General features: G+C 36.3%; 1 protein-coding gene across 12 annotated transcripts in view; it reads left to right on the top strand.

The window, feature by feature from the left end:
* ZRANB3 (zinc finger RANBP2-type containing 3) overlaps positions 1-12,024 on the top strand; it is a 52,762-nt gene that overhangs the window by 39,545 nt on the left and 1,193 nt on the right. For 11 of the 12 annotated variants that reach the window (XM_026852252.1, XM_026852257.1, XM_026852248.1 and 8 more), the window contains 8 exons: positions 1,456-1,924; positions 2,901-3,104; positions 3,764-3,855; positions 5,023-5,124; positions 7,739-7,881; positions 9,288-9,431; positions 10,282-10,675; positions 11,745-11,876. In XM_026852252.1, the coding sequence (XP_026708053.1) occupies positions 1,456-1,924; positions 2,901-3,104; positions 3,764-3,855; positions 5,023-5,124; positions 7,739-7,881; positions 9,288-9,431; positions 10,282-10,675; positions 11,745-11,876 (1,680 nt within the window). The remainder of the gene's footprint in view (positions 1-1,455; positions 1,925-2,900; positions 3,105-3,763; positions 3,856-5,022; positions 5,125-7,738; positions 7,882-9,287; positions 9,432-10,281; positions 10,676-11,744; positions 11,877-12,024) is intronic. The other variant, XM_026852261.1, reaches the window with a different exon arrangement.

Raw genomic sequence — 12,024 nt, 5'->3', positions numbered from 1 at the left:
GAGCCAGTGATAATGTCGTTTTGTCTCTATTACAATATGTTGCAGGTTCGCTACATACGAATAGATGGAAGTGTTCCTTCTGCAGAAAGAATACGTCTTGTTAATCAGTTCCAGAAGGATCCTGACACCCGGGTTGCTATTTTGAGTATTCAGGCAGCTGGTCAGGTAGGACAAAAAAGAGTTTGTGAAGTAAGAAATCCAAAGAATATAGGTACTAAAGTCATTGGTGACTGATTTACTGAAGGCAATTTATCTTCAGGCAATATGCCTTCTGTAGACTCATGTATTCATTTTTTTGTACTAATCATGCTCAAGTAAGCAGCAGCATCTCATTCTTGAATAATTAGTAAAAACTTCATATCTCTGAAGGTACCAGATTAATAAGAAATTAATGTTACTTCAATAATGCAAAGCAGTATGCAGTCTTTGCACAATACTGAAGTATTTTTTGAATCCTACAGATATTTGAGGCCCAAGGAAGAAATCAGCGTAGCAGGCCCATCTGCTGTCAGGATGGTCCCTCTTATTTCCATATAAAAATCTCCTGTATAACCTTTAGCTTTCTTTTACTTCAGATATTCAGTTGTTTGTGTGTGGAATCTTTTTTCTAAAATGCATGTTCATATTTTGTTTAGGGTTTAACTTTCACTGCTGCTACTCATGTTGTGTTTGCTGAACTATACTGGGATCCAGGCCATATTAAGCAAGCAGAAGACAGAGCACACCGAATTGGGCAGTGCAGTTCTGTGAATATTCACTTCCTTATTGCAAAAGGAACAATGGATACTCTTATGTGGGCGATGCTGAATCGCAAGGTATGTGAGGAATAGAACTGAATAATCAAGAACTCTCTACGGTTAAAATAACACTTAAGTGCATGTGCCAAATAATAGCATTCTTGCTTAAATGGAACTCTCCTATTGTAAGACAAATTGATACACCTATAGCTGCTAATCATTAAAATGTCCATGTCTGTTCCAAAGTAGTCTTTTCTAGCTTTTTACTCTCCGTTTAAGATCCTAAGATAAATCCCGAGTCAGATAAGACCAAGTAATTTCTGTTTAAATGATACCTTTATTAGCTGTCCTGATTTTAATTATTTTAAATCATTATAAATTTAAAAATAAAATTATTTTAAAAACAATATTTAGAAGCCTTTTCTTGTAATAAGCATTATTTAAAAAGGCACATGGTATACTAGTTCTATGTAGTCGTTTTCTGATAGTGCTATTTCAGAATTTTCATGGGAATATTGAAAATAGTTTTTTACAAAACAGAAGAAGAATGTTGAATTGCTCTTTCTGCTAGCTGTTCTTAAAGGAAGATACCTTTTGTTTCCATCTCCAAACTAAAAATAGTTTCTTGTATTATATTAATGGAGAAAAATCATAATTTTAACAGCTTCTGATGCAGTAATTATAAGTGGGGTTTACATATTTTATTTCCTCCTTCTAGTTTGAAAAGGAAAGACAGCATGATATACGTTCGTTCTTTTCTCCTAATTCCTCCAATGAGAAGAAACGCAAAATATTTTCTGGTAATGAATCATTGGATAATGATTCAGAATCTTCTGAAGTCACAAAAGAAGAGGATACAGAGAAAAGCAATGAAAACTTGAATTCCACAAGAGTAAGTGTTGTGGATACAATTTGTCATGAAAGTACCTATGAACGTGAAGCTAAAAGAGCAAGAAGCATAAGTGGATCTACTCCTGTCAACTCCAGTAAGAAAAAGAAAAAATCTTTGACTGGAAAAAAGCCCTCTTTGTTTTCAGAAAGAACCAATGAAAACTTTCCTCGTGGCTTAAATTCTTCAAGCAAAAGTTCAGCTTTATTTAAAGTTTGGCACTGCAGTGTTTGCACTTACACTAATAATGAATTGCTCCCTTACTGTGAAATGTGCAATTGTCCTCAAAGCAGTAATGGTAAGTAATGTGTGCTGCAGAGAAAAATATGCATTTTTTTTGTTTCAGTTGTGATTATTTTAGAAGATATAATATTTTTGCATATATAAATATACACAAATCCAGGCAAAATATGAAGAATGGTGACTTTACATGAAGAGATACCCATTAAGTGATCCTTCTTAATTTTGCTTTCCTCAAGGATCTTTTACATGATTCTATTTTGAAACAAATGGAAAATTCAGATAAATGTTAACAGGATATAAATTCAGTGAGGAAGAATGTATGCTCAGTTTTCTTTACAGCAGATGTAGCTTTCCTTTTCCTTGAGGTTTATGGTTATTCTGAATCTAATGAAATGACAAACTTTTTCTCTACTTGTAAATACTAAATGATGTGGTATAGATGTTTTATTAACTTCAGTTATGAGAGACATTACCTGGACATTATGGCATTTCTTGCTCCAAAAGGTCAGAGTAGATGTCTTGTACTGAATTTATTTAATCTATCTGGAAATTTAATAAAACGTGTTTATAAATCTATCCCCCTCTATTTGCCATTTCAATTGCAAAGGAAGAAGTAAGGTTTTTTTGTGTTGTTTTTTTTTTTTCTTTTTAAAAAAATTTATTTAAGTCTCTCTGCTTGTTCAAGTAAGGACAGCTGCTGAATTTCACAGGTATAGATCAATCACTGGAAAACTTTGTGTGTTTATGGTATACAATAACTGTATATAATATAGAATTGCAAACTGCATTATTTACTGCGTATATTTTGACATTAAGCTGGGTGCATGAAATTGCATAAATGGAAAACTTTGTTCCATATGTTTATTCTCCTAGTGTTAAAGGTAGCTCTAGTTCCCCAAGTGATTGTACCATTAGAAAATAAAATGCAATTGTATTTCAGTTACATAGTCCTGTCTCCAGATGTGCATCGACTAGGTTCCTCTTTGTGAGGGTAGCATAAATAATTGCTTTTCTTGTTTCCTTATCTATAGTTGAGAGAAATTGTGAAGCTGCTGCTAACCAGACTGAAGAAGATGTGTCAAAGGACTCCAGAAGAAATGAAGATAGTGCAGGGTGCAATGCTGAAGACAGAAGAGAAGATTTGGGGGAAATGGTGACCCAGCAATTTGTTGAAATCAATGAACATGAAACTGTTGAAACTGAAAATGAAGAAAGTGAAAAAAGGTGTGAAGAAGGTAAAGTGGGACTCCTGTGAAAGAACTATTATGTCCCATTGCAAAACTGTGTTAAATTCCCCTGGCATGAAGAATAACTTCTAAATAAAAACCTACACATTTGATAGATGGAAGTACACACACTAGCACATGACTTTCTCATTTTAACCTGTGATATATAGTGAATTTTGATGATGGATAAACCCAGCCTTTGCACACAACTCCTAAAGCAAGAGTTTTTGACTGATATAAGAACTATGTCAAACTTGCAACTGTGAACCTGTATAGTTTTATTGAAACTTACAATGTCATTTATTTGTGTTCAGGACAGCCACAGGTGAAACAGATGATCGGTAATTCAGAAGAAAACAAAAAATAAAATACACAAATAGCTTAATAGCTTGCCATCTGAGCTGTGTATCTTATTATGTTCTGGAATTAGATACAGAATCCTCATGTGGTATATATTCTCCTGTTTTTTTCCATAATTGCTGAATGTTTGAAGAAAACTTAGAAAGAAAGATTTACAGTGTTCATACAAAAAAGTGTTTGCATGTACACCAAATTGGAAAAATATACAAATCAGTTCTTAAAAACGTGTAATATCATTTTTAATGTCTGAATAGACTGAATGAAATGAATGAAGGAAAAATTAATGTCAACATCATTTCTCTTTATAGGAGATGTAGATAAATCCGATGCATTTCCAGTATATGATGGTCTTATGTTTTGTGCAAGCAGGAATACTGATAGAATTCACCTCTATACAAAGGTAAACTTGAAATATGCAAGTTAATTATGATTTTAAAATTACTGAGTAAAATGTTGTCCTATGAAATCTATATGTGTACTTTGATTTGTTATACCTTATATGAAAAGACCAGTATTTTTGTATTAGCTAAAATGTACCAAAAATAGGTAGCTTATTAGGTAGTTCTTTCTCAGTGGAATTAAGTAATAATTCCCTAGATATCTAACTACTAACTCTTAGTTTAGAAAATGGGGATAATACATCAGATGAATGCTCAGATCATCTGTTAGAAATGCAGGTGATAGCTGTTTAAGATTCTTTTTTTTATTATAGTGTCTTATCATAAAGTACTTTAATAGAACATTTAAAGTAAATATATAAGTAGCAGTGAATCCTGACAGACTAAGTAAATAAAATCAGATCTCACCACATTTTCAGAAAGCTAGACACTGATGCTGTGTGTAAGTCAGTAACTTCCTGAATAAAACACATTATCATTAATCTGCAATGGTAATGGGAGTACAGAGACTAGCAGTTGGTAATTTTCCAGGTCATTTTCAAGGGGGAATCAGGACTTTCCAATTCCTTCTTTTAAGTGATAGAAAAGTTCACTAAGAAGATTTCTTCAAAGCTGCTGAATGAGTCATTGTATTCAGGTGCAACAGCAAAGCATCACAAATAACTAAGGGCAAGTCTTTGAGATACTGTATTTTTATTATGCTAACTGATACAGCTGGGGAAAAGTCAAAAAGAGTGTCCTCTTGTATCTGAAAACTTGTTCAGTATATTTAAAATGTACACTGCTTCCTAGCTTCACACACTTTACTGTAAGACAAAGATGCATTTTGGATTATATTGGGCAACTGTATATTGGTCTGGGTTGGTTTTGGCTTGGATTAGAGTTGCATTGTGCCAGATACTGCACAAGATCTTTCTGCTGAAAATTAAGACACCAAGGAAGTTAAAATTTTTCACCCTGTTTACTTTTAGATAGATTAATGTGAATCATGTTTCTTGCATCTGTGGTATTATCATACATCTGTGGCTTGCTTTTTCTTTTCCTGGGAAAATCTTACCTTGAGGGACTAAATTTAGTAGGAGGGGAAGTTAATTCACTTGAAACAGATAATTTTTTTCCTTTAGATTGTGCTACATTGTATCTGTAAACAAAACTGTTTGCTTGTCTAGGATGGTGAACCACTGAATCATAATTTCATCCCATTGGACATACAGCTGGATAACTGGGAGGATTTACCAGAGGCTTTCCAGTACAAACAAAATCGTTCATTGGTAAGAACAAATTCTACTGGCACAGTAATATAATATTTAATATGGAGGGCTCTGACTTTTTTTTTTTAAATAAACGCAGAACACTTCCAGGCCTTGGGATCTAGGCAGTTTCATCAGTGCAAGCAGATCTTATAAATGTTGATGTGAATATTAATTACGCAGTCTGTTACTTTGGCAAATTATCATGCCTCCTGTTAACATTTCAGTGGATGGACTCAACCAGGCATCATTTAATTTCTCATTTACAGGATTAGTAACTAACATTTATAAGTCAACAAAATAGCATTTTAAAGGTTATGAATTAAACAGGGCACACTAGGATTAAGAATGTGCTAGATTGTGTCAGAGCTGCAGTTCTGAGCATGCCCCCATTCTCACTTCTTCCTTTGGTCTTCTAACAATTTTCAAAGCAGCACAGGGCACAGCTCCACTGACACATGTAGCTTCAGTTAATTCAGTAATAAGGATCACATTCATAATAGTGTTCGAGGAGAACATTAATGCTGTAAAGCCAAGTTCTCAAGTAAGGAAATACAGACTATAAATTGAATGTGCAATTATTATCTTCTTAACATAATTTTCTTAACTGTTTTCTCCATTTAAAGTGAGATATAATTAGGATAATTATTGTATTGTGTAGAATTATTCTATTGTGTAGGAGCAAAACTGATTTTTTTGGTAGGTTCTCCAGCAAGGTTGGCGCTTAAATTCATAAGACAGATACCTGACTGATTCAACCAGTGTTTTTGTGAAACTGCTAATGCGTGGGTCACACAAATGTTGCCAGAGGATTTCAAAGCTGAAAAGACAAGTTAGGAATGCCATGTTTGTGGACAGGGAGTGGCACGGCCTTATGGAAATTCCTGTCCCTCAGCCTTCTCCTCTAGATTAGAAGATCTATATTAGTAAATGCTCCCAAAAAGAAGTAAGGAAGTACCTTCTTGTTTCTGTTCCCTTTAAACCCTGCCATTTCACTGACTTCTTTCTTGTTGCTCTGACTCTGAGGAAGTGAGACTCATCTGTACACTTTTACAATTGCCATGTAAAAATACTCCAAGGAGGAAAAATCATTGGCATGTCATAATCTTGAAGTATTGTTCCTGGATAAAGCTGCAGTCACAATTAAGTCCACACTGCACGATGTGTTTATTCTTTCCATACTCCATGTTCAGAAACAGTGTGATGCTGACTGTTGTAGGTAGTTGCAAATCAGTGGAGAAGAGAATGGAAAAACAGAACAGAAAAAAAACCACCGAGCCACTTGTTCAGTTGTCATATTGTTACTCCTATTTATTTTCTATTGTAGAGATGAGGATGGGATGAAATCATCTTTCCCCTACACTCATCCTAGAGCAAAGAGTCATGTTATAAATTCTAAATTCCTATGTAGAACAGTTTTTCCCTCACTTGCTCACTGTTCTGTGGTTAAAGTTATTGGGGAAATCCATTAATCACACCAGTCCTATTGGTTTACAGCTTCGAAAGTTTTTTTCCCAGCCTGTAAAAAAACCCGATTTGATTCAATATCAGAAATGAAGTTCCTCTGAGCTTCTTTATTTTATTATACTTTCAAATTCTAAATGCAAAATAAGGAAATGTGGTCAATATTGTGCTATAATCTCCATTCCCCTTCTGACTTTGTTGAACAGTTCATCAGATTTTCACCAGGATCCAGTGGTTGTGTCAATTTGAGATTTCTGTGAAAGAAGATGAAAAGCAGGTTAAACTGCTCAAAACTGTTGTTCTTGGACAATTTTAATGGTAAAGCATATCTGCTTGCTAGAGAGAACTTTGTGTGCTACACTGAAATGCCACAGAAAAGAAGATAGCAGTATTGCCATAAAAGCAGATCTGTTACTATGATAATTTGGTGATCTGTTTTCTCATGTCATTAATTACTAATTTACTATAACAATTTTTATTGCATGGGTTTTTCTGACACTGCATTGTTACAAAGGAATATAATAACCTCAAAGCAAGTATATCAGTGAGTCCATTAAAATTTTACAAGTTGGAAAACAGTTGCTGAGAAACAGACTAATACCCAGTTGAATTGAACAGCTCTTCCAGTTTACCTGTAGCTAAGCCTTTCATGCTGGTATTAGGGACTGTACACTACAGATTGTTAATCCAGTGTTAAGCATGTATCAGAAGGTTAGAGGAAAGAAGAAAGGTTGTCTGTAAACTCAAGTATAAATGCTGTTCAAGTAATGGGAGCAAACTTTCTGAGAGGAGGGCTGCTGTAAGAAGAAAACTCCTTTGCATATCTGTTTTTCTCATCAGCAAAACGTTTACCTGAGGCTTTGTCACAAAACCCTTCTCCTACTGCTATACTTTAGATTAGTGAAGGCCATTTTTGGCCTTATTTTATGCCTGCTGGATCAACACACGTAGCAAAACCATTTTTGCAGTCAGTGCCAAAGCTGTCAGTTCTTCCACCAGGTGAGGGTGGAGGATTGCAGCTTGTATGAAAAATGACTTGAAGGGACTGTCTCCAATCATACCAGCTGTTTTCATCCAGTTTTGAATGTGTTAATTCAGAGCACTCTTTCACTGTAATTAAATAGTTCTGTGTAATACCTGTCATGCTGCTGACAATGGCATTCTCTACTAGATACTGAGGTTTGTGAAAGAATGGAGTCATCTAACAGCAATGAAACAGAAGATTGTCAGAAAAAGTGGTCAGATATTTTGTAGTCCTATTCATGCTGCAGAGGAGTTGTCTAAAAAGCAGTCAGCAGTCAGCAGCATAAAAAGGTATGTGGTTTTTAATTTTTCTTCCTTTCTAATTGCTGCAGGAAGTTTGATGTATTTAATGTAACTTTCAGTGGAATGATGCTGAGACTGTAAACTGGTTGTTCAGTGATCGCTTGTCACATATTGACAAATGCAGGCAGCTGAGCACAGCAGTAAATCTGTTGGAATGCAGGTGTCTGCTCCCCTGTCCAGCACTGTGCAGCATTCAGCAGCTGTTCTGGCTTTGCTGCATAGCATGCTTAAACATGTGGAACTTGCCAGAGAATTCTGAGGAAAAATCCAGACTTCAGGGACTCAACAGAAGAGTAAGGTCATAGAACCCTGTTCTTCTCACCTGGAAGCAGAAATAAATCATTAGGTGCTGTCAATGATAGAATGTTTTAATCTGAACTCACAGCCTACTCCAGCCCTTTCTGATACTCATTTTTTCTTTAAGCAATTCTGTTCTCTGTGGATGACTTTTCTCAAAACTTGTTTTCCTTGCTGGGTGTCACTGAAAAAGGGCTAGTGTTTAATCCTTGTTAAAATCTAAATTCACCTTTTTTCCACCTTCTTTCCTTTTTCTGATATGCTGTCTTCCCTGACAAATATTTGCAGCTTCTGTGTTGTCATTGCTCTCCATAAAACTTCTCATGCATGCAGCTTAACTCACAAGTGCCTCAGCAAGCTATCGAAAACCTTTTTATTCCTCTCAGTCCCTACTGTTAAATTCTCCAGGGTGCCTCTGGCTGCAGGGAAGAATTCAAGTAAATACAGAGAGTTTGTAATTCCAGTAATATAAGGAAAAGCAGCAGGTAGTGTTTCTTAACCTGTTGCCTGATTGTGTCCTTCCATAAAATATAGGAAAGATCTAACCCTGAACTGTGTTAGAAGGCTGCTGTAGGTTATGGTAAGTTTTCTAGGGTAGTGTATAGGTTTTGGTATAGTACAGAGAGATGTACTTATGAGAAGCTGTCTAAATGCTGATTTTTGGAATAATGATCAGTGTGAAGCAATTTTTAGTTTTACTTAAGAGCAGTGGTGTTTTGTATGTTTTCACATTGAAATGAAGAAGGGAGTTCAAATATAACTAACAGCAAGGAGTCCTCCAGAGCTTGTAAAGCTTCCTGGATTATCTAGAATGTCAGTGAGACTTCACAGAAATGAAACAAAATGACTTTCGGATTTCACTGTCAAGTGATATTGTATTGCTTCATTTTTTAATTGTTAAATACAAAACAACTTATCAGTTTGCTGGTTCGAGCTGAATCTGTTTTAGAAAAAAAAATCTTATTCATCTCTCACCCAGGAAACGAGGACTGTTTTAAGGGTCTTGCTGTACCAATCTTGCTGCAGCTAAGTGTGATTATTCTTTGAGGGAGATTGTCCCCTTTGTAGTGTATTGACAAAATTTTTTATTGTTTTAGGTATATTACCAAGGAGGATGTAGCAGCAGCTTCTCTTAGCAAAGCTAGCCGCAGTGGGGGCAGCGTTCGCCTCATCTCAAAAGAAAGTAGAGTTTGTCTAAAGAATGAAAATGCTTCTATTGAACAATCGGGTCATTCCACAAAGTAAGTTTTTTAATATAGTAAGGTGATTAAGCTCTTTCTCCACAGATTTTTTTTTTTTTTTAAAGTAGCAAAAATATTTGCTACGAGTGTTTACTTTGCTGATGTACACCATTTAGCTAAGAAACTTGTAGTGCTGATGAGCTATGTTTGATAACAATTTAGATTACATCAGTTGTCTGCTGATACAGCTGCTGATTAACTGATTAAAACAAAACAAGAAAATAGTTACACAATTCAGTTAAGGAAAAAAGAATGTTTACTCAGGTCTGCTTTTTGAGGTCAACAGCAAATTGGGGACACCAAATTTTATTCTATTTTGCCTCAAAATTTAGAACAAGAGAGAAAAGAACATGAAAATACCCACTTAAAAATGTTATTAAAAAGCAGTGTGTATCTTGCCTGGAGATGAGCCTTGTTTAGAACAGGAAATTGATAGGTAGCCATGAAGCTTGGGCAGAAAAACCAGGATCTTTCCTTTGACTTTTTTTACTTCTGTTGAAAGAAGGAGCTGAAACATTTTACGTTTATATGTGTATATGCCTGATAGAAACCATCATTTCTTTATAAATACAGCATTATTTCAGCTAATAATTCAGTGTACATGTGTAAATGTGGTAAGATGTGCAAAAATAAAAATCTATTATATGTCAAATTTTGTTTAAATGGAAGTGTAAACTAAGTAGATGTTATGCACTGTGCAGGTATCGATCTGAGCAAGATATTTAAACTAAAATTGGTATTTCAGGGCATAAAGGATATCTAATGGAAATATACAGTGCATAAAAACCTGCTGAATTGTGTTGCTGAATACCTTCTTGATTAACAGCTGTACTTTGTTCTGTGCAAACAGGTTGCTTTCAGAAAATGGAAAAGGCCCATCAGTTCTCCACTGGGAGCAGGGGGAAGCTGAAGGCTCCTCCCAACCCAGAGGCTATTTGCAAGCCTTAGACAGCCAAGGGAACCCTCTCTGCCTCTGCTGCCAGCAGCCCACCCCTCAGCTTGAGCCAGGCTGCCAGGCACATGCTTGGGACACACGATTCTGCTCTCATGCCTGCCAGGAGGACTTCTCAATTCGCTCTAGTCAGAGCTACCTTAGGACTAAAGTGTTTGAAATTGAACACGGTGTTTGTCAGTTTTGTAATCAAAATGCCCAGGAGCTTTATCTCAGCATCAGAGATGCGCCCAAGAGTCAGCGTAAGAAACTTCTGGAGAGTTCTTGGATGTCTCACCTTCCACTTGGGCAGGTACTAGTACTGAGTTTTAAGCAGTAACAGCTAATCTGTCTATTCCTGTAGCAGATAGTTTAGAGATATCCAAAATGTTGTTCTTACAGGTTGAAGAATGAAGGCTAACCTGGCACCAATAATGGAATAACAAAAAACAAAATCTGAAATGCAGAAAACTCCAATGTCTTCTAACACATTTCCTTGCTGAAAGGCACAGGCATCAGAATTCAGATTCTTTAGGGATGTGAATATTACAGCCAGATTACCTGAAATGCACTGTTAACAAACTTGATGGTTATGAAATGAGAATGGATGCAGTGTAGTAGTGTTAGGTTATTCCTACTTTGCAGAATGTTTGGTGGGAGCTTAACAAAACCCAGCTGTCACAGCTTCTCCCAGTATCACCTCAAAATGCATTACAAACTACCATTGTTGTGATGGCTGCATCACTGACTTGAAGGCAGTGGAGCAGGGAGGGAGTGTTCCTATGTAAAGTGGCATTTCTATTCAGAAACTAAAATGCTATTTCATTTTCTGCTGAGAAGTTGAAATTCTGCTTCAGAAGTTACTGCTTCTAAATTGTTTAAATTCTGCAAAACAAGTCTTTTACTGTCACTTGTCACATGCATGAGATCAGCTTTGCTGCTTGCAGCATTTTAAAATGAGGTGGTGCACATCTAAAAGACTGAGAAGTCTTGTGGACTTGGGGGTCTTTTTGTGCTGGGATTATAGCTGTTGCGTTCTTCTTATTTGCATATATATAGTATCAGTACTTGATGATTAAAATGGCATTGAAGATAACTTACTGTATCAGTTGAGGAAACTGAACCTTCTGTTCTGTCTTTCCTTGATCCACTGCGATATGCTTCAGAACGCTGCAGGCTAGCTGAAAATACTCCAGCTAAAATCACAGTTGTTTCCTTGTCCTCTGGGAGTAACAAAAAAATGCTAAGGCTTACTTTTTCTCTCGATTAAAACTATAAATAGCTACTTCCCTGAATTATTGTCTGGTTCTTACAACAGAACATACCTGTAGTTCAGAAGGAATATCTAATGCTTCCAATGCCTTGTCCTTTGTTTCCTGCAGTTGAATGAAATTATAACAAACCCGACAGAAGGCCAGTTCTGGCAGGTCGACCACATCAAGCCTGTTTACAGTGGAGGAGGACAGTGCTCCCTGGAAAACCTTCAGACGCTGTGTACAGTCTGCCACAGAGAGGTCAGTGTGGTGCCCTCAGGAATCCTCACGGGCGAGGATGTGGAACACACATGAGGGCTGTATTTACCCTCTCAGCACTATGTGGGGAAGGGGAGGCCTCTGGAGGTAACATGTAGCCTGACCTGGGGCTCAGAGCAGGTTGCTCAGC

Source organism: Athene cunicularia (genome assembly GCF_003259725.1).
Source record: "Athene cunicularia isolate RWA chromosome 7 unlocalized genomic scaffold, athCun1 chr7_part1, whole genome shotgun sequence".
Taxonomy (NCBI): Eukaryota; Metazoa; Chordata; class Aves; order Strigiformes; family Strigidae; genus Athene; species Athene cunicularia.
This window is presented reverse-complemented; position numbering and strand designations above follow the sequence as displayed.